Raw genomic sequence first — 22846 nt, forward strand, 5'->3', positions numbered from 1 at the left:
TTCAGCAGAAAGAGCAACATTCACAAATTGATGTGGAGGGTCCCAGGTGAGAAACTTACAATCAAATAGATCACATTCTAATAGAATGTAGACATTGATCAGATATTGTTAATGTTGCTCGTGGCAAAGATTAGAGTGAGCAGTACTATTTTTGACCCTCCGACAACAAAGAAGTCTGCACACAATTGCACTGTTGTAATTTGGAGTCACAGACTTTGGGAAACATTTATTTTCTCTGAAAGTATCAACAAGTGTGTGATTTCTTGCAACAAGAGTGCAACCTCTATCAGGCAACATGCAGGTACCGTTTTGAACCCTCACATTGTGGCATTACCTAGATGGGGGCCAGCTGATAAAATAAGTTCTTTGACCTTCTTCTTCTACTACTTGATTAAGAAAAATTAGTTTCTTCGATCATAGGTTTATAGTCTACCCCGTACTGAGCAATCTGTTGTGACCATGTTAAAACCACACCATAAAGGAGGTATGTGTGTATTTGGAATGTAGGTGAGGGTAGAGAGCAGCCCAAGCACACTCCAGGATACTCTCAGAAATTTATCTGAAGGGGGTTAAAATTCATGATTTTTTCCTAAGACCATGCTTATGGGAGTAAGCATGAGTTTGAGGTTTAAATCGAATCAAAGAGACACTGGTTTAATTATTTTTAATCATGAAAAAGATGAAACAATATGATCTAGATAATCCAAAAGCCCTACCATACAGAAACTAAATACCGTAAGAAGAGAGAACAATAGAACATAAAGAAAAGAAGAAAAGAGAAAAGATAGAATAGGTAAATCTTAGGGATGCGACGAAGCTGAAAATTTACCGATGCCGATGTACTCACCGATAATTTTTGGAACCGATACCGATGCCGATATTTAACCAATTCCAATACATAAGATTATTCAACAGAAATGGGATGTTATTTTCAGCATGACAAAAATAAATTTGCTATGTATATTTCTATTGGATACATTTGCATCTAAAAAAAAAAAGTGGTTATGTGAACCTTTAAGAAGAACATAGATTCTCAAGAGATTTGACATTAGTACACAAGCAGTTCTTTGAAATGCAAAATGAATTCTTGTTCTTAATGTTGTAAATTTAATGCTGGCAGATTGAACTTCAGAAACAGGTATGCCCAAGTATTTTCTCACCACTTGCTGCAGGTTTGGATACTCAATCTTGAATTTCCAATACAACAGCGGATCCTGGTCACGTGGAATAGTTGGTTCAGCAATGTACTGTTTCATTTCTGATTTTGAGGTAGGATGATCCTCTGAATGAGACTTTGCAATAATTTTATTACAAAAACTCTACAAATGAAAAATCATAACCTAATTTTCAATAAATCTTACAAAATTAAAATATAAAACTTATTAGAAGGTAAACTCTAGTATAATCTGTACTGGTTTAAATATCGGATTTTTGCCGATGCCAATACCAATGCCAATATATCAATTTCTGCCGATTTTCATACATCTGTAATCGGCTTCGGCACATCCATAGAAAATCTATAAGGGGGATTTCACATCAAAGCAAGAAATGACATATGTTGCATGTCGCTTGAGGATATCAGCAATTGAATACAGGCTTCTACATTGTGAAATGTTGCTGCTGTTTGAATCATCCAAAAGTGACATTTACGACTTTGGTGTGAAATCCCCTTGAAAACTCAAGACCAAAAAAGAGTGAAAGAAAAAATTATAAAATAAACTAGGAACAAGCAACTAAATATCGAAGCAGTAAGCAATATTCTAAGTGAGTGAGGGAGAAATCATTGCTGGTGACAAGAAAAAAAATGAGAGATGCAGGAATATATCCTGGGAGGACTGATAGAACATTTATTTATCTACTTTTCCTTCTCTGCTGGGTAAGGGACTAAAGAACCACCCCTGAAGAAAAGGATGGTTATTCTGAAAAGAAAAAAGCAGAAACGGGGATAACAAAAGACAGATAAAAAGGGAGAAATGAATAAAAAGAAAATATACATATTAGAAGTAAAGAAATGGTATTAAAGACAATAGTGTAAGGCCACATGATCGACCCTTCCTTGAGCCTATCTGTGGGTGCCCATGGATGTCCTGTGTTTCGTTTCTGAAAAATCTGATCACCCTACCCATCAGGACACTCATGAATGAATATGCTTTCATCACAACAACTGACCCAGAGGGGGATATAACCCTCCTCTTCCCCAATTGGATATGAATACTTTTACCAATGCAGTGCACATAACAGACATTCAGACCTACTCATTTCCAGCTGAATATCTGCCTTGTTTCTCTAACTATGGCTGCAGAACAAACAGCTTCTTTCAACCATTTTCCCTATAACCTCAAAGCATCTAATTCCACGTTTGAAAATACCTTCCCCTTGCCATATATTTTCAAAACCTACTTTTGGACATTGTTAAAGCACCCCTTCTCATTCCATCTCATTAGCCGAGAGAGAGAGAGAGGGAGGTCTTTGGGAGAGATGGTTTGTTGGAGCAGGTAGAAAATGGACAACAGCGAGAAAAAACTGAAATATCAAGATTAGAACTAATTAATTTAGTTCTGCAAAAATAATATGATAATTGGAGATTTGAAACCATGGATTGTGAGAAAAGTTCTACGTAAATGTTCAGTTAAATCAGAAGATTTTGCGTTTACAGATTCTCAAGAGAGTCATGAACAAAAAAGTGCTCTGTAATCTTTACAGACTTGAGCAACAAATTGCTCAAATGCTTGAATATGATAGAAGACAGTCTTAAAAAGAGTATGAGGATGTGATTACCAGAGCTAGGAATTTTAGGTGCAAAAATTTGCCAATAAAGGTGCAAAAAAGGTGCCAATTTTTGTACAAAAAAGGTGCTAATTTTCAGATGTAAAATTTATTGTGAGCAGTACATACATATATGATTCAACTTATCTGGATAAACACATAGAGTATTCTCTGGTTTTAAATCGTTTAATATAACTAAGCAAAGAAAATTCTCTGATACATTAGAAAGTGACATAAAGGAAAACATGCTTCTTCTTACTTGCTTAGAATTAGTCATCTAGAAAACTGTTAAAATAGATTACATTCAAAATGTCTATGTTCTTCTGAGTGAGGCTACATCTGCGGTCACTAAGCAGATACTTGTAAGTTGAAAAAGAACGTTCAACGTCAACAGACACAAGTGGTGCGTATTTTGTTTTCAACTGGTAATCCACATCCTTGTTGGTTGCGACTTCTTGAACATCAGGGGTTTTGGCTAAACTTTGTTCTAACTTCTCTCTCCCGACCCCTTGCAGCTCTCATTGCACATCCATCAAAACAGCTGACTGTGCTTCCTTTTCAGGACACTGCTCCTCCAGTTTTGTGATTGCAGTAGTAAGGAAAGAGAAGTCATGTACAATATAGAGTCATCTTGCAATTCCTGTTTAAGTGCAAGTTTTTTGGCTTTTTCTACAGCTGAGGAATCACTAGGCAAAGCATCTAAAAATTTCGATATTGTATGGAAATGATTGCAAATAAACACTGCAGCTTTTAACCATGTACCCCATCTAGTGAGGATGGGAGAGGGTGATAGTGGAAGTTTTGTAATACTTCTGTATTCTAGAAGCCTTTTTCAGTATTTTCTTAATGCTAGAAACAAATTCGTTCACATATGTATATTTGTCTTTAAGAGCTTCACAAACTCGATGCAAAGCATGAACAATGCAGGTCACATGTTTTAAGTTAGGATACATATTCTTCAAATTAGAAGATGCTTGGTCTGTAAGAACTAACCACACAATCATATTTTACGCCCTCCGGCCACAATACAAAACATGCATCATTGAAACTTTCCATTACACTTGCATTATCTGTTTTGCTGAGAAAATAAGTTTTTAAAAGCATGGTTTTCACTTGATGTCCATTGAGAGGTACTACTAAAATGTTCAAAACTTACCTGTTTTGCCTATCTGTGGTTTCATCTAATATGAAATAGACTGGATGGTCAGCTACTACTTGCCTGATCTGCGAGATTTTAGCTTCATAAAGAGGTTGAAGGTAAGATTTCCTTAAGGTGCTCTCATCTGGAACTGACTTCCCAGTATATTTTTGCAAATATGATTGATTTCATGACAGGATTGTTAAGTTTCGCTATAAATGTCCTTGCTGTCTCACTGAAAAATTCATTTGTATTTCTGGAACTCGAAGATGCAAGCGCCTCACCAATGAATTGCTGTCGCTTTCCACCTTTACCATCTCGTAGTTCTTTATTCCTGATGTGCTTCCCACTTTGTAGATGCTGCACAACCCGAGTGCGTTGGTGTTTGTCATCAACAGCAATAGAAATATCACACACATCACACCTCATAACAGATCCATCACTCTGAATGCCGTCACCGCTAAACTGTTTAACAATGTCCTGCAGTTTCCCAACATTTACTTTATGTTTTGGCATGGTTAACAAGCAAATCAGATGCATTGATCAGTCGATCACAGACTGCAGTTACCTTGCTCGCTGAGACAGGAGAAGGAAACGAAAACAAAACAGCTTTCCTACAACAATTCGTAAACAATACAGCATAGGACAAAAAGAGCACAACTTCTAGCAATTGTAACGCGTCATTGTTGGCACTGTTTAAAGTCTGCGTGCTTACTATATTAACATCCAAGAACTGAAGAAAACCGATTCATTGTTGTGCGGTAAACAAGAATCGCGTGCCAAGAAGCCGTGCCTCGAATGTAGGTGGGGTTAAACAGCGTGTAAGTTGTATTAAAAAAAATGATAAAGATGCAAAATGGGCAAAAAGGTGCAAAAGGTTCTGAGATTGTGAAAAGGTGGAAAATATTCTGAGATTGTGAAAAAGGTGCAAAAAGGTGCAACCGAAACACCATGAGTAGAGTTCAATACGTGCTTATTTTGGGGATGAGTCATTTTTTTACCCATTTTTACACAAAAAAATTTAAGGTGCAGCACCTAAAATTCCTAGCTCTGGTGATTACCACATTGGTGCAAAGACACCTGCCAACATCAGCAATTAAGGACATATGGTATTAGTGCAGGAATTCTTTGGAGATCCTTGAACATTCACCATGTTAACCTCACATGTCACCACTACATTTTGATCTGTTCAGATGACCTTTGCATGCTCAAAGGTTCTCAATAAAACATGCCATTCCAGTTGTAATAGGGTTGTCCATGCATTCTGTCCTTGACAATGACATTACAGATTCCAACACCTGTCACAGATTTTGCAATGGTTGCGAAGGGTGGCCATAAACTACATGAAGAGCCTTGAAAAAAACAGGTAAGTTAGCTCCACTAATTGTTCTTTCATTGCTTTGGTAATCAATAATTATGACACAGTCCTTGTGTATTGGAAATGCTTCAAAACATGATCAGTGAGTACATCAATATCGACAAATTCCATCCTATATCACGTAAATAACAAAATGCAATAAAAACATACTTGTAAACAGATTCAGCCCAGCGAACATTCTCAGCTGCAAGTCCATTCACGAGTCGATTAGCCAAAGCTATTGTTCGATTGGTTGCATCTGCTTCCTGTTGGCATTTCAGTTTTGCCTCTGTTGCTTGCTCAAAGTCAGCAGTCAATTTGGCTAACTGTTCTTCCAATGACTTAAAAAAGATAACAAAATTAAAGTTAATGTTTTATCACCATACAACTGCAAAAAATGTATCAAAAATATCTAGGTAAATAATGCATTAATAATGCATATTATATAGGCATTTGGTGTATATCCAATAATTATATCAATTTGATATTTCTGTAAATAGACTGTAAGTTATTTCCAAAATTCTACAACTTTATTATTTTTTTTAATATAAAGACATAACTGTACCTTAAATTCACAACATGAACATGGCTGAATTAACTTTTTACACAAATATATAAAAAATCTGTGAAACTTTGGGAAAAAAAATACTTTACTTGCCTCTCAATTGTGGTGACTCACTGTTGAGGCCAGAGCTGTTGACCCATAGTCAATTACCAGCTTTCTGTGAATGCTGACAGTAAGTTACCAAAAGTGATAGGCAAAAAAAAGTAATTTTTTTGCAAACAAACACATAGAATTATTGTATATTTGTGTAAACGTGTTAATTGATGTATCTTGAAATATACATGTCTAAAAAGACAGATTAATTTTGTATGCACTTTTAGCTAATTACAATGATGAGGATAATGAGCGATGATTAGAGCTGAGCTGATACCGATGCCAATGTATCAGTATTGGCTTATACCAGTGGTATTGATATTGAAAAGTATCGGTTGGAAATTATTAACCGATACTGACCAATACTCTTCCTGCATTTTGGTCTTTCATGGGCTCAACCAAAATGCCTCTCAACACTTTAGCGGAGTCTAACTTTCTTAGAAGTTATGCAAAATTAGAAGTTGCTCTTTATTTTGCACAAGTATTGTGTGAAAAAACTTAATTTACGATGACATAACATGTAATTTAATATTCTAAACTATTTTTTGTAAATTTTAAAGCAAAAATCTTGATTAATTGATGCATATAATTAGAGTGGAATACTTACACACTATTGTGAATGAATATCTTGAATAACTTTCAATTAATGAAATTTTGAAGTATCAGTATCGGTATCAGTGGGAATCGGTGATAATATTGGCATCGGTTCAAAGAGGTATCGGCTCAGCCCTAGTGATCGTTCAATGATTCATGGGAGTACTTTGAGAATACCCCTTCACCAATTTCATCTAATCCTCACTCATGCCAAAAATGGCAGAAAAGTGACAATAAATAAAAATAAAACTCACTGATTGCATCGATCGATTTGGTGTTTTAAGTCCATTTTATATACAGTAAGGCTAATCGGGACTGGACCTACAGTTTAAACTTGAATGTGAACCACTTTGAGCCTCCACCGGGTATCGAACCCGGGACTCCTTGATCGCAAAGCGACAACGCTACCACTGTGCCATCGGGGAGGCCCTCACTGATTACATAAGTTAGAACACATGGTACTTACTACAATAAATATAAAATAATTTTGTTACAAAATATTTTCAGGTTTATTTCAGTAGTTAGTGAATAACTTATAAGTTTATATGAGAATAAAGACGTCCATGGTTACAACACAAAGTTTGCAGCACAATTAATCAATATTTTGGAATGTTGTGTAAGTCACAGAATAATTCAAACCATGGTAAATGCTGTGTTGAAATATAATGGGTGGTCCAAAAGTCCCGGAACGGTCACATATCGTGAGAAATACACATCGAATCGGAAAACGAAAAAATACATGTTTAATAAGTGAAAGAAAGCTATTCAATGATATCACACTTGATTCCCCACCCCCGCCCCCCTGGGAGTGGAGTGTGGGCAACTGTGAAATTTTAAATGGAAACCCCCATTTTGTATTGTAAAATCGGAAAGAGGACTTCATTCGGATATGCATACTCTATTGAAAGGTCTTGATGTGCAGATTCCGAATCTGCAATCGCTTTCACTGAGAAAATTTAAAATCGCCATATCTCCGTTCCTAATTGAGCTAGGAGGATGGTTGATAGCTCGTTGGACTCGGGATGAAGTCCTCTTTCCGATTCTACAATAAAAAATGAGGGTTTCCATTTAAAATTTCACATTTGTCCCCACCCCACCCGCAGGGGGTGGGGGTGGGGAATCAAGTGTGATATCATTGAATAGCTTTCTTTCACTTAATAAACATGTATTTTTTCGTTTTCCGATTCGATGTGTATTTCTCACGATATGTGACCGTTCCAGGACTTTTGGACCACCCGGTATATCTTCTATATTTAGTGTCAAAGAGTTTATTTTGAAGTTATAATTTGATTTTGTTTCATTTCGTTACAATATATTACACAACTTTAGAAAACAAGAAAAATTAACATTAAAATGTGCAATCTCATAATTTGCATTTCTGTCAGAAACATAATATGCATGTCTCTACATAAGTTCGTGATTCTGTAACTTTATAATAGTCAAAATAAATAATTTTACAAATGCACTAAATCAAATGATCCACGTGAAAATTTGAAAATGTGTCAAGTGGACAGAAAGTAAGAAGTAGGTCAACTTACTGCAATCTTTCCTTTTATAACGCTCAGCTTTTCCTGAGCAGCAGCTAGGTCAGCATTGGCTTGTTCCAGTGCCCTTCGTTTAGGTTCAACATCACAATAAACTTCATAGAACCTAATTATGTTTATAACCCATGCACATAAACCTAAAAGGAAAATGGTTTTAATTGTTGTGGTGACATAAACATAGCATGTGCATAAAACAATACATACCAACATGAGTGTTTTGATAATTTTACCAATGCAAGGATCACAATGCTATGATTCAGAAACAATTATTTTATAAAAATAACAAAAAATTAAAATAAAATAAAAATCATACAGTCAGGAGAAATTTAGTATATGTAATTATTGAAAAACATATTTGAATTTCTATGATTTACCACTTATTGAAAGATAACTTCAAATGTATTATTGTTTCATTTCTAAGTTTATCTGGGTTTCAGCACTTAAGCGATAAAAAATCATACAGGGTGGCTACTCTAGGACCTTCATAAAATTCAAGTATAATTCCAAGTTTTCAAGGCGAACTTTCCAAAAATTCAAGCAGGTGTGTTCTCAATTTCAACCTTACGTATTACCACCTCTCATCCCCCCCCCCCCACAAATATATTAACAATATAAAGGGTCTGTGCAATTCCAGTTTCAATTCAAGGAATTCCCGGTGAGAAAATTTAGATTGTTCTAATGATATCATAATAGCACTAAATCTCACCTGCCTGTACAAAACCAACAAAAAAATAAGGGGTGTTCCAACAAGAATGCCAGATTTGAATTGTGTCATTGTCTTCTTGTTTTTGGGTTGGTGACACTAAACTGCAATATGGTTACGAAATGGTTGTGACCCTATTTGAATGGTGTAGATATTGAACACTTGCCTGCCACACCTCCCATAAGATAATTGCCTTGCTGCATGACAAATTTCTGGGCCACGTCCTTTTGCCCAACAGCAACCAGAACTGACCAGTCAGATCATGTGACCTTGGGTACTTCCTATTAGGGTATGTGAAATTGCAGATTGATGAAAATAATCCCCGAACCCTACCAGAACTCAAGTCTGTGTAAGGGTCATCAGTAATTTCATCAATAGAGTGACTTCATGCACAGCAAGTCGTGGGGTACATATGACAAATATTGGTTTTTGAACTTAACTGGCAACATGTATCCTCTGTAATCATGTATAAATATATGCGTTTTCATGAAAATAAAAGAATTTTTTCACATTATTAATCCAGCATTCTTGTTGGGACACCCTTGATATATAGAAGGAAATAGCGATATGACACGCGGAAGACACAGAAATTGATTAAAATTCACACATTGTTACTATTATCAATTATGAGACTTTAAAGAGGACGTTATACATAAGAATAGTCAGTTTTCCTTTTGTTACAACCAGAAAATATTGTTTCTCAATTTGCATTTCTAGAATCTTTTTCATATTTTTATTAAATATGTGGCAATATCAATTTACTGATACCCACAAATACATATTAATATGCAAGTACTGTATAACCTAATGCAACTATGAAATATCAACATTTTAGTATTTTATTTCAAAATATTTGTATATTCAGATACAGGCGCATCACCTGAAAATGTCCGCATGAGCACATAAACACTCATGTATATGTCTTGAATTATGAAAATATTAAATGCACACACACACACACACACACACATATATATATTTATTCCAAAAATACTTTGTTTGATGTACGAGCATATACACACAATTTACTCTGACACAACTTCTTTCATGTCTGATAACTTTTGTAGATAATTGGTAACACTGACTCCCACGGCATTCAATGGAGGGCTTTGAAAACAATTGCTGTGCGTGTTGCATAAAACTGACAGCTAAGGGGTTATTGGGCACTATACCCCGAAGATGTTCACTTCACTGTGCGAAAACTGATGCAAGTGGCAATACTTCTCACATTCAGCACCAGAGTGCAGCATATACAATACATGTCTAGGGGGACTTGAAAAGGTCTGCCCTACATAGTTGCAAACTTTAGTAAGAAGTCGCTAAACCTGGTGGATTTTAAGCAAATGAAAGTGCATGTCTAGTATGTGTTCTTTAGCCACATGTTTGGGCAAATCAGCAATAGATACATTTAGAATTTTTTTTAATATATCTGAAAGAGAATTGTTACAGTTTATCATTTTTTCATTGCACAGTAGGTACTTGTAATTGATCAATTCACCCAAATGCATTGATGGTTAAAGGACACATCCTGGGCATTTGTTACCATTTGCACATATACAAGCGACTCGCTTCCAAAAGACTGCCTCTGGAACAATTCGTTTCGTGCAATGTATAAGATCAAGGATGGTAAATATGTTAATGACGACGATACATAGATGTTACTGTATGCTTTAAACCAGGAGTTCCCAAAGTGTGCACTGCGGGAAGAAGGAATATGGGCAATGTTATATTGAATGATACTTCAATCCTAAGCATCGCAACCGAGTTATTGTGGGCATTTTGTATAATACCCGAATATCTTACATAAACATAATACATTTTTTCTATACTCTTGGGAGGACTGTCCTCTTCTCTGTCCCACTAACAATGTACATGCTTTCAATGCTGAATGAATGTCGTGTGTTAATATATGGTCCGTGTAATAAAAACAGGGGTGGTGCCAGGAGGGCACGAGGGGGTGCTGGCGCACCCCTCAATTTTCTTTCGCTGTTAGTTGCATAAAAAAATATGGTATTACTTGTTGAAAATAAGATAAACCATCATTCTCACTTTTTCAATTGAAGATGAGGTTACAACCGTGGAATGTCTCTCTGGAAAGGAGTAAATCTGCATTCAGTATAAAAATTTTATTGCGAACACCCGTATGTGAACCACACACGACATCACTCTTCAGATATGAGATAATCAGAATATTAAAATGGATGAAACTTACCACAAATTTATACTTGCCAATAACACACACACGATATTAGTGCAAAATAAATGTAAATTTCGAATTTTACATTATTTCCAAGTTATTTGGACTCCTAAAAAGTGTTGCACGGAATGTTGTTAAGCAGCATTGTTGGCATCAATGAAATAATTCAAAATATTCATTCCTTTATGATATCAATACCATACTTTGAGGTCCCTTAACTGCATCATTTTATGAATTTTAGTCATATTTGCATTTTCCTTTTTTTTTTTTTTTTTTGTCGTATGTAATTTAGCATCCACATGAGCTTTTTCATTACACCATCTGTGTAATATTGTCTTAATTTCAATTTACATGTACACTAATGTATATCTTCGCCTGATTACTTCTCTTTAGCGAAACATTTTCATGCAAATGAAGAAAGATTCATGCACAAATCATATTTATTTCACAATATATTGTAATATATTATAATAATAAATTCTAGACAATTATTATAATTGTACAATTTCCAGATAGTTGATACCTTGTGAATAAAGATTCTAATTTAACACTATTACTCCTTGCTTCAAAATGCAGCTATTGCTTGTCTCTACGAGGGCCATTTTTTTTTTTTAACTTCCGATGGACCATAAACATAAGACAAGTGTAAGTAACAAAATGAATTTATTACCAAAAGTTATGTACATACCTGGTTACTTTTCGACATAATCGTCGTTAAGATACAGGCATTTGTCATATCATGGGACAAGCTTTCCGATCCCCTCTGCAAAGAACGTTGCCGCCAGTGATGTGAGATGGGCCTGAATGTTGTTTTGAAGCTCATCATTGGTGTGGAAGCTTTGGCCTCCTAGCCAGTTCTTCAATGCAGGGAAGAGATGAAAATCACTCGGTGCTGTAACCCAACACCATCTGGAGCAATTTAAATGGGAAGTGTTTGATCACCAGGCATATAGCCCCGACCTAACACCAAGTGATTGGATTTGACTGCTCAAATGGGCATAAATGTCAGCACCAAATTTGTGATGAGAACCCTGACAGCTGATCAGATGTAGCATTGTATCGACTCCTAAAGGATCTTCATTAGGTTGAGTCCAGTGATGCAACCTTCTTGTCCTGGCAGGGCTATCACTGGTGAGTGGAGATCAGTTTATGGTTATGACCCTATGGAAAGCAAGAATCTTCCCAATGGTAAAATCCAAACTCACTCACCAAGACCAAACGAAGCGAGACAGGTCAAGATGTCACTTTCTGTGGCATCAAGGTGATTGCGTACAATGAATTTGTCCCAGCAGGCCAAATGTTATTAATGTGATGTTTTGCGGTGGCTGCATAAAAATGTGCAAAGAAGTTGCCCTGAACTTCTGCAACAAAAGAACTGGCTTTGGCATGATGACAACAAAACATGTTTCACTTAGTTTTTGCCAGGAACTTTTTGACCACAATAACACAACTGTCTCCACCTCCACTCACCTGTTTTTTTTTCCTGTTCTCCAGACTGAAGCTCAAGTTGAAAGGGCAGTAGTTTGACACAGGCAATGCTGGACACTCTCACAGAACACAAATTCCAGGATGCATTTAAAAAATGGCAGAATTGATGAAATGGGTGTGAATATGCTGAACAGAGGATGATAGCAGACAATAGGCCCAAGGTGAGTGTTTAACCAGATAGCCCTGCTGGAAATTTCTACTGTTTAAAGTAGAAAATATTTACTCTTGTCTAACATGTTCTCATAAACCTAATGAAAAACCAATTGTTTTCTACTGAATAATTTTAGTTGGTTTGATGTATATGTACAGTAGAGGAACAACAAGTGGAAATATTTTCTTCAGTATTACACTTAATGCAGTATGGAGTGTGCTTAGCTCAGGATGATGGCTATACTCCTACCTATAACCTACCTATGATATCTATTAGTTTTTTTTATATATATCTATTTGAAAATCTGAACACAGTAGATCTTTCAAAACACCTATTGATCTACTGAAAATAGTACACACAATTTTCATCAGGGAGTACCACCAATACCTAAAATTTTGGATATCCCCTCATAATATTGAAATTATACATAAAAAATAAAATAACCAAAGAACCTTGTGTATGTTATTATTGAAAAATATTACCTGCTGCTGCTGCTGATTTACTCCTAATAAGTTCTGGTTCAAATTCAGGATTCTTTAAGTATGGCTGAATTGCCTTTATTATTTCAGGGTGAATATTCTCCTTATCATAAGTTATCAGTGATTCTAGAAACTGGTCGACTTTCGCCATGACAATCTGAAACATAACAAAACAATATTGGAAATATGATGACAGGGATTGCAAGACAGCATGTACACAGTGACATTAGATTCATTTATAAAATGTTATTTGATACCTGTAGTTAGAAATTGGAATGATTCTTAACATTCTGGAAGGCTCAAAAGAGAATATAATGGCCATTAATTACCCCCAACTAAGATATCATAACATCACATGCATTTTCAGTAAAGTACGAATTAGCAAGATGGGCAGCATATATGAGGGGTAATAAGTATTCAGTCAAATGGAGGGAATTCAGGTTTATTCAATGTATTCCTCCTAAGAGCAATTCACTTTTGACAAAGGTCTTACAACCAGTCTAACTCTTACATAAAAAAAGAATGGGGGGGGGGGACTTATCTATCTCCAATCTCATAGTCATCTGTCCATAGTGTCACCTACAGCATTATTGTCTTGGAATGGGTTCCTTTCAAGAGTATTTTCAATTTAGAGAAGATGTAGTAGGGGCTAGATCAGGAGAATATGAAAAACTCAATATGCTGACCAAGGCAGGAATTTATTTTATTATAAAACATAAATGTAATGTTGCAACCTTCTAGCAAGGTCTTCTTCAAACTCTGCACCAAGTACAATTGTAACAAGGTACAAAACAGGATGAGATATTGTAGCGTATTGTAGCGGGATTGTAGTGGGATAAAATAATGTTAATGAATGAAGGACTGAATATAGGTTCTAGCCTAAGCCCAGCATTGGCTGAATTGGTTATGAATGAATAGGAAATGAAAGTGGTAGAAAAAAGAGGTGACAAAATAATTCTGTTTTGCAGATATGTGGACGATTGTTTTGACATATGGAAGGGAACGAAGAGGCAGCTCAACATATTTGCCAAAGAAATACAAGATGAAGGAAGAGGGATATTGTTGAAACTCGAAACAGAAGAAGACAAGATAAGCTACCTAGAAATATTGATGAAAAGGAAGAGATGACAAAAAATTGAAACCTTTTGGTATCAGAAGAAGTGTGCAGCAGAAATATTCTGCCACAAAAGAAGTGATGTAAGTGAGGTGACAAAAATAAATTTTTTAAAGAGTATGGAGGACAGAATCAAGAAAATATGCATGAAAGAATGTGAAAAAAAAGGCAAAATAAATAGCCTATGGAAACAGCTGGAAAAGAATGGCTATGAGAAGGATAGATTGGACATAAACAGAAGAAGGAAGAAAAGTGGCAGGGGAGAATTGGAAGAGAAAGAAAAAGAGGAAGAGAAAGAAAAAGAGGAAGAGAAAGAAAAGAGAAAGAGAAAGAAAAGGAGGAGGTCTGGAATAAGGATTATGGGGAAGACCACAGAAAAGATATGCAAAGTGCTTAGGAAAGCGGGCATTAAAACTTACAGGAAGGGAGGGAGAAGCATCTTAAGAATAGCAAAGAATGCAAACAAGAAAAAGGAAAACAGAGAAGAGGAAGAGGAAGGAATTATCGATGAAGTAAAATGTAAAGAATGTCAGAGTGTGTACATAGAAGAAACGAAAAAGAGGCTGAAAGACAGGTTGAAACAACATAGGGATGATGTACGACTTAAGAGAGAGAAATGTGATATTTAAACACATGAGAGAAACAGGACATGACTTGGAATGGGATGAGGCTAAGCAGATTGGAAGGGAGAAGAGAATGCTAGTGAGAAAATGGAAGGAGGTCAAGGAAATAGAGAAGAAAGGTGAAGAAGATACAATGAACTGGAATGGGGGATTGAAGATAAAAAAGAATGGAAGAAGGTGTTAGAAAGAGTGGAAAGGACAAGAGAGAAAGAGGAGAGAAGAAGGAAGAAGAATGAAGAAAGAAAGGAAAAGTGAGTGAGATAAAGGGTCCAACCACATTCCAGATGAAAGAAAATGTTTAGCTAATTCGCTGGTCAGGTGAAAGTACAGTTGACAAGGGAAGGCCACCTGCTAGAATGTTCCAGGAAAACAACTTTCTAATAGTCTGGAGGAGAGTAATTTTCGTGTATATATATCGTCCTGTTTTGTACCTTGTTACATTTGTACTTGGTGCAGAGTCTGAAGAAGACCTTGCTAGAAGGTTGAAATGATACGTTTAGTTTATGTTTTATAATAAAATAAATTTCTGCCTTGCTCAGCATATTGAGTTTTTCATATCATGGAAACAAGGCTTAATGATGTTATAAAAGGAGAATATGATGGCTTAACTGGCCTAGTTTCTATTTTGTGGGATGGGCCTCTGAAAGTAAAGACTGTCAGGCAGAAATATGACATGCAAGTTTCTCATACTCTGTCATCCTGAAATGATCTCCATTTTTTAATAAGAAAAGATATAAGGAAGTGCACAGAAATGGTTCATTTTTTGAAGCATGTTTTTTAGTTCTGTTCCAAACACCTTCTTCAGACTTTTCAGAAGTTCACTTTTACGAGGGTCACTATTTATATTTTGAGCCTTGGCAATACTGATTGAAGTTAGGCGCGATTTGACGTTTGCACGAAATCGTCTGGCATTATTGACCATAACGTACTTCAAATGTTTTGTCAATAGCTTCACTTGTGTTGTTTATGTTGCCTTGGAGATTGCGCGACAACAATAAAATGGAATTAACTCGTGAACATTTTTGTGCGATGACTTTTTACGATTTTCGACGTGGATTATCAAGACAAGAGTGCATCGATCAACTTACTTCCACATTTGGCGATGAAGCCCCATCCTTTGCCACTGTGAAACGCTGGTATAACGAATTTAATCATGGCCGCCATTCGCTCACCGACGAGATTTGCGAAGGTCGTCAAAAATCAGTTGTTGTTCAAGAAAACATTGATGCTGTGCAAAACCTAATACTGCAAGATCGTCATGTGACATACTGTGAGATTGAGGCAACCATAGGCATTAGTTCCACCAGCATATATAAAATATTACATGATCATTTAGCTGTGAGAAAGGTATGTTCTCGTTGGATCCCACACAATTTGACTAAAACTCAAAAAGACGCTCGCGTCAATTGGTGCAAACAAATGCTCAATAAATACAATCGTGGTGCTTCAAAAGACGTATATAAGATTGTAACAGGTGACGAATCATGGATATATGCATATGAGCCGGAACGTAAACAGCAGTCGACTGTATGGGTGTTTCAAGATGAACCCAATCCAACAAAAGTTGTTCGCGCTCGAAGCACATCGAAACAAATGGTGGCCTGTTTTTTCGGGAAAACTGGTCATGTGGCAACTGTGCCTTTAGAGGAACGTAGAACGGTCAACTCTGAATGGTACACAACAATTTGTTTGCCAGAGGTCTTCGGTCAAATATGGAAAACAAACAAACGCCGTCGGATCATTCTTCATCAAGACAATGCCAGCTGTCACACATCTCGTCTAACAACCGACTTTATGAACAGTCAAAAAATCGAATTGATGGGTCATCCGCCGTACAGTCCTGATTTGGCACCCAATGACTTCTTCTTGTTCCCGAATGTCAAGAATAAATTGCGTGGACAACGATTTTCGTCGGCAGAAGATTCCATTGATGCGTTCAAAAACCATATTATGGAGGTGTCTCGAGAAGATTGGAAAAACTGCTTTGACAAATGGTTCGAACGAATGCAAAAGTGTATTGACCATAAAGGAGAATACTTCGAAAAACAATAAAGCAGTTTTCAATGCCAAATTCCTGTTTTTTCATTGTTAGGCTCAAAATATAAATAGTGACCCTCGTAGAATCTCACAATGCTGGTTAAAATGTAAAAAGTTTAAAAAAGTTAAAATAGAAAGATCAAATGATGGCGAAAAGCAGGAGAATGCTTCTCTTTTAAATTAAAAAAAAATGACTGAGAAAAATCATAGAATTGTATAAGTAGTTAAACAAGTTATCGCTATGTAAAATGTATAATTAAATAAGCGGTTATTGTTATTTATATATAATTTGTATGTACAGACCACAGAAACTAAAACACATCTTTAACGCTTCACAGACCACTTGTTTCATCACCATGGACTGAAAGATTCACACAATGTACTCAAATTAATTCTTTGCGAACTGGCCATCTTAAATAAAAAGCAAGTAGAAATCAGGGTAAACATATTGGGTCATATATTTATAGCATGTTTTTAAATGAAACATTTATTTTGTAATATTTTCTATCCCTTGAACTGAAGAATACTCCTGCACATTGCAACATGCCATGGAGGTATATAGGGGGTGTGGAGGTAGACTCCCACACTATCATAATCTCGGGCCTTTTTGAGGTGATGTGATCAGCACCATGCTCAAGTCATCTTATCCAATAGGGTTGCTCCAAGGTACCCATTTATTAGAAGTTGTGTAGACCCCAGAGCCATTGTAAGGAGTGACATTGCCAGAAAAATTCCCACCTGATATGATCTATGTTGGGAAATAAACTCGGGTCTCCATGTAGCAGTCTGATGAACTACTGATTGGATCACTGCATATGTATAATAAAGATTTCCAAATGTATTTTCATTGACATTCACTTTTGATTTGTAACATGGGTATTCCTGCATTCACTTCATTTCATTTTTAGTAAATGAACATCAATCAGTTAATAATTTACTGAAAAGATAAACGAACATCGTGGCTTGACCAGGTAATGAATGTGGGTGTTCTGGCAATCCATACCAGTACACTAGCATAGCACAGTATTATTATTATTATACATCTCCTGTGTGCTATAAGCTATTTCATTTCAATAGTTCATATCAATCAATTACTTAACTCGAATGAGTATTTAGAATTACCTTAGCAGCTTTCCAATTTCTGTCTTTGGGTATCTTCCCATTTGGAGCTAGAAGAACCATCACAGCTGCTGTGACATTAGTAACAGCACCAGGTGGAGAACCAAAGGACTTCAGTTCAGTCAGATTTGCCTGGAACCATAAATGATAGAGAATTAAACAGACACTTACAAGATAATTTGCTTAAAAAAAAGCTTTTACATGATGCATTCTTGGCAAGTGTATACATTATTGAACACATGTTAATAAGACAGAAGAAAAATGCACATCTGTGGTGATTAACGAAATATATTTCAAGAATTGTACAAATGAGAATCTTCTCCAGGGTAGGAAAAAAAGGTTAATGGTGAGAATTCCAGGAATTTGGTGGTGTGAAAGGAACTAACAAAGTACATTTCATGTGATGCCATCTACTGGATGAATTTGGAAGCTTGTGAGGGTCATATTGGACCTTAGATGCAGCATAGCCCATGTTCTGGGAATCTAAAATTGATTGTAAATTAGATCAGCTGTCAACATCATCTTTGGTATATTCAAGCAATTCCATGGCACATCTTTTATAACATTGAGTAACTGAATTGCTCCATAGATGGTACCACATGTAATGCACTTTGGTAGTTCCTTTCATACCTACCATCCTCACCAGCATTTAACACAATCCATTTTGCTCTCCGTGATGAAGATCATCATTTGTGAAATTGAAACATTAATTTCATCAGCTGTTGAGCTATTCTCTTATATCACCACTCTGTTGCTATTGACCAATATATGTGTATCAATTTATCAGTAAATTTGCCGATGATTTTACAAATCTAATATTTCTGAAGCACCCTATCCATTAGTGCAAACTCAATCATTTTGATATTACATTAATCAATATCAAGGTATAAGTCATATGTCCTAGTTTTGTGAAGTGAATATCTAAAATATGCAATATCTGTTTCTACAACAAAACCTGTTGCAATCACATAGTTACATTAATTAAGGATGTTATTGAATCATTCAGGTTCTTCATGGACACTTGCAATTTTATATCAGGTCAGCAGAATATCGGTTACTAGTATCAGTAATTTTTATATGAGTACTTTATTGGTACTGGCCAAAGTTTCTTTCAAGCCCACGTTATGTGAAAATATAATAATTGTGACTAGACCAACAGTTTAAAGTGGGATCGGAACTACTGTGTAATGTGGCTCCACCAGGGAGCCAACTTGGGCACTCATTGATTTCAAGATAAAAGTGCCATGGGGGTGCATATTGGTGTTGGCAAAAAAAATTCATATTACAAAGGAAAATTATGTGTTGGTTTGGCATGTAATAGTTGCCCATTGTAAATACTTTTTTAGATATTATAGTTGTTGATTGGTATCAGAATTAGTATGGATTAGAAAAATTGAAATTTCTTCCAAGTGGTATGTATGGATTCAGACTTATACAACATACATATACAATGCTGACAAACTTTCACACTGTGTACAGGACATCAGAATCTATATTTCTTGGAAACGTTTTCCTTGTTAAGGCCCCATTTTGAAGATATAGGTCATTCAAAATGGCATTTTCTATTCTGGATGTATGGACCACGTAGCACAGATCTATAGCTGATACCATCAATTATTATTCTGTCAGATAACTTATTAAAAGCAAAAATATGCTACAGAGACTACTTGATGATAGCAAAGACATCAGCATGGTGAAGTCACTGGCTTTAACCCTCCCTCTTTACATAAGTTTTGTGTACAAGTTCTTATGCACAATACATGGAATATTTTCTTGATTGATCACACAGTCTGTTAGTAGCATACTAATAATGTTTTCCCATTTTTTCAACTGAAAAAATATGTCAGTGGCAACCACGAATCTGTGCTGTATGACTGCATACATACAGGATAGAAAATGCCTGTAATTCGAGAGAGTGTAGCAGCTACACAAGGCGTTAACAAGCACATGTTATTAAGAAAAATTGTTCATCTTGATATATTCTAGATGCGGTGAAAGTTTGTCAGTGTTGTAAGACGAAAGTCTGTATATACTATTAACATATATTTTGTTATTTTGAAGTGTTCTCTTTTAGGGTGTAGCGATTTTCGGTAAAAAACCTGGTTTATCTGTTGTAAAGTTACCGAAAATCCTACAAGTTTCAAAACCAAGTGTTGCTTGCGGTTATCTGCTCATATTACTAAAGAAAAGTGATGTAGTTCTGGAAATTTCCTATAGGTGGCAGCACCTGTTATGCTACTTCGGCTGCTTTTTTAATCACGCCAGTTGGCATGACGTAACTTGACATACAGTGTGAAGCAAGCACACACAGTCAAGAACAGTTTGAATTACGCATCAGAAAGGGGCAGTTGTTATTGCTGTTATGGCAGTTTGAATTTGTATCGCGTGGACTTTCCTATATTTGGCAAGTGAGATGGAAGGGGACTATGGTTCACATATTTATAAGCAACGTCAATGAACTAATATGTAACATACATGAAAGTTTGATGATAATATGTGAAAATACTGATGTACGAAATTTACGTGTGGGCGAAATACGAGAAATTGGTCAAATTCTTCTCGTCGATCTACGAGTTTTGGAATACGTAAGGAAAGAGGACTGAAGGCTATCCAAGTACCAGTGAACATCGTGTTGAACTTCTAGAAAAAGGTATGAAAGTACAGTTCTAAAGTGTGTCCATAGTATTTAGTTATAATGCGATCTTACTGACCTCCTTTAGCATTGGAAAGAGTGATGTAGTGCAAGTGATACCCTCCACGAACCTGTTCTACAGTTGATTAATACGCGTTCTACTAAATGCCTTGTTTCGAGATACGTAGTTATATAATAATCATAATAATAATAATAATAATAATGATAATATATCTTTATTGAGCGGGCGAGGTTCAGCGTACGCTGTTCTCCCACCTAACGCTTGTCAGAATACAGTCTAGTTACAAAAGGTATATATATCCAATAAGAAAAAAAGAAACAAAACCAAAAATAATAATAATAATAGTAAATAAGTAAGAAAGATGAAAGAAAAACGTATGGACAATTTGAAATCAAATAAGAACTGTAAAGATACAATTAATGAGTATATGTATACACATAAAACTAAATTCTAAATACAATTTTAAGAATATATATATATAGGCACGCACACATGTACACGTAAATGCATATTTGTTAATCTTTGATGGTGCAAAAATAGAAATATTTGACATGAGGTAATATCAAATTCTTACATTGACATTAATACATTGTGGGATGCATTTTTATTCATGTGTGCTTCTAGATTCAAACTGTTTACATAATAGATAGTCCTTTGCTGTGGATTTAAGAGCATGCAGTGTTGATTGGTTAGTTATTGTTATGGGTAATTTATTCCAGGTTGAAACTGCATTTACCGAGAATGATGATTTGAAAAAGGCGGTACTGTAATGACATGTAAAAAGTTTGTTATGCCCTCGCGTGAAGTGTGAGTGTATTTGAGTAACTATTTTAAGTTTTCTAAATAGATAATCTGGTTTACTTACTTTCAAAATTTTGTTTATGAAGGTGATATAGTGCAGATGCCTTCGTCTGTCCATTGTTAATATTTTCTTTGTGTTCAAATGAGGCAGGATATGTTCATATTTTCTTATGTTCAATGCAAATCATATAGAAGAATTTTGCATCACCTGAATTTTCCTTTTATCTCTGACTGAGACCCCAGGACCATAAACGACATCACAGTAATCAAAGAGTGACCACAATAAGAGCTCAACGAGTTTCAGTTTAACTTTTTCTGTTAGATAATTTTGAGACCTATATAAATTTCTGAGAATGTAGAATGATTTTCTACACAGTCCATTGATGTGTTCTGTCCAAGCAAGAGAACTATCAATCACCAAACCCAGGTTTTTAGATGTTGTTTTATGCGGTATGCACGTCCCACGTATCTTCAAGACTATGTCGTTATACTTGTCGTTCATAATTGTTTGTCTGTTCCCCAGTAACATGTATGTGGATTTTTTGGGATTTAAAATCAGTGCATTGGAATCACACCAGGTGGAAATTCTTTTTAATTCATCGTTGAGGACCATAACATCACGTCTAACTGTAATTGGCGTGGTAGGTAGGTATATCTGTGTGTCATCAGCATAGAAATGATATGTACATGTTTGTATTACTCTCGATAAGTCTGCTGTGTATAAAGTAAACAATAGTGGCCCCAATATTGATCCATGAGGCACCCCAGTTTTTATTGGCACAGATTTTGAAAATGATAGTGGAGTGCCAGGCATTTGTACTTTCTGGTGTCTGTCTGTAAGATACGAGTTGAACCACTTGATTGCTAATGGGCTGAAGTTATAATATCTGAGTTTAGCTAAAAGTAGATCATGCCGTACACTATCGAAGGCTTTGCTAAGGTCTAAGAGGACTAGTATGACTGCACTCCGTTCATCCATGAAATAAAGGAAGTCATCTACTACTTTTGTGAGTGCAGTGGCAGTACTATGTTTACTGCGAAAACCTGACTGTAATTCTGGTAACATATTGTTCGCATCAACAAATTTGGTGAGTTGCTGACACACTACTTTTTCAATAATTTTGGACAGGCAGCAAGCTTATTGGTCTAAGGTCATCGAGACTTTGAATATTCTTCTTCTTTGCTAGTGGGATTAAAATGAACTTCCCGAAGTAATTGCTCATGTGCACTTGCACTTGCACACTATGTGATTGAACTGTTTTTGCAAGTTACAATTTTCTTGTTATGCAACCACATAAAATTGCATTGATTGTGAAATTTATAAAATGTACAGAATTCGATATTATACAAAATAATTGCATCGCTTTGCTGTTTAATGCCTATTTGTTATTTTGAAAGATATTAAGGTTGATGAATCTACGAG

The 22846-nt window shown here is 35.8% G+C and overlaps 1 protein-coding gene across 2 annotated transcripts in view; it reads right to left on the reverse strand.

The window, feature by feature from the left end:
* The window catches only part of Dhc93AB (Dynein heavy chain at 93AB), a 584738-nt gene that overhangs the window by 124855 nt on the left and 437037 nt on the right, over positions 1-22846 (reverse strand). For both annotated transcript variants that reach the window (XM_083127975.1, XM_083127974.1), the window contains 4 exons: positions 17972-18100; positions 13079-13232; positions 8052-8194; positions 5433-5602 (listed from right to left, as the gene is read on the reverse strand). In XM_083127975.1, the coding sequence (XP_082984101.1) occupies positions 5433-5602; positions 8052-8194; positions 13079-13232; positions 17972-18100 (596 nt within the window). The remainder of the gene's footprint in view (positions 1-5432; positions 5603-8051; positions 8195-13078; positions 13233-17971; positions 18101-22846) is intronic.

The sequence above is a fragment of the Lepisma saccharinum genome, chromosome 9 (assembly GCF_977018435.1).
Source record: "Lepisma saccharinum chromosome 9, izLepSacc3.1, whole genome shotgun sequence".
Lineage (NCBI taxonomy): Eukaryota > Metazoa > Arthropoda > Insecta > Zygentoma > Lepismatidae > Lepisma > Lepisma saccharinum.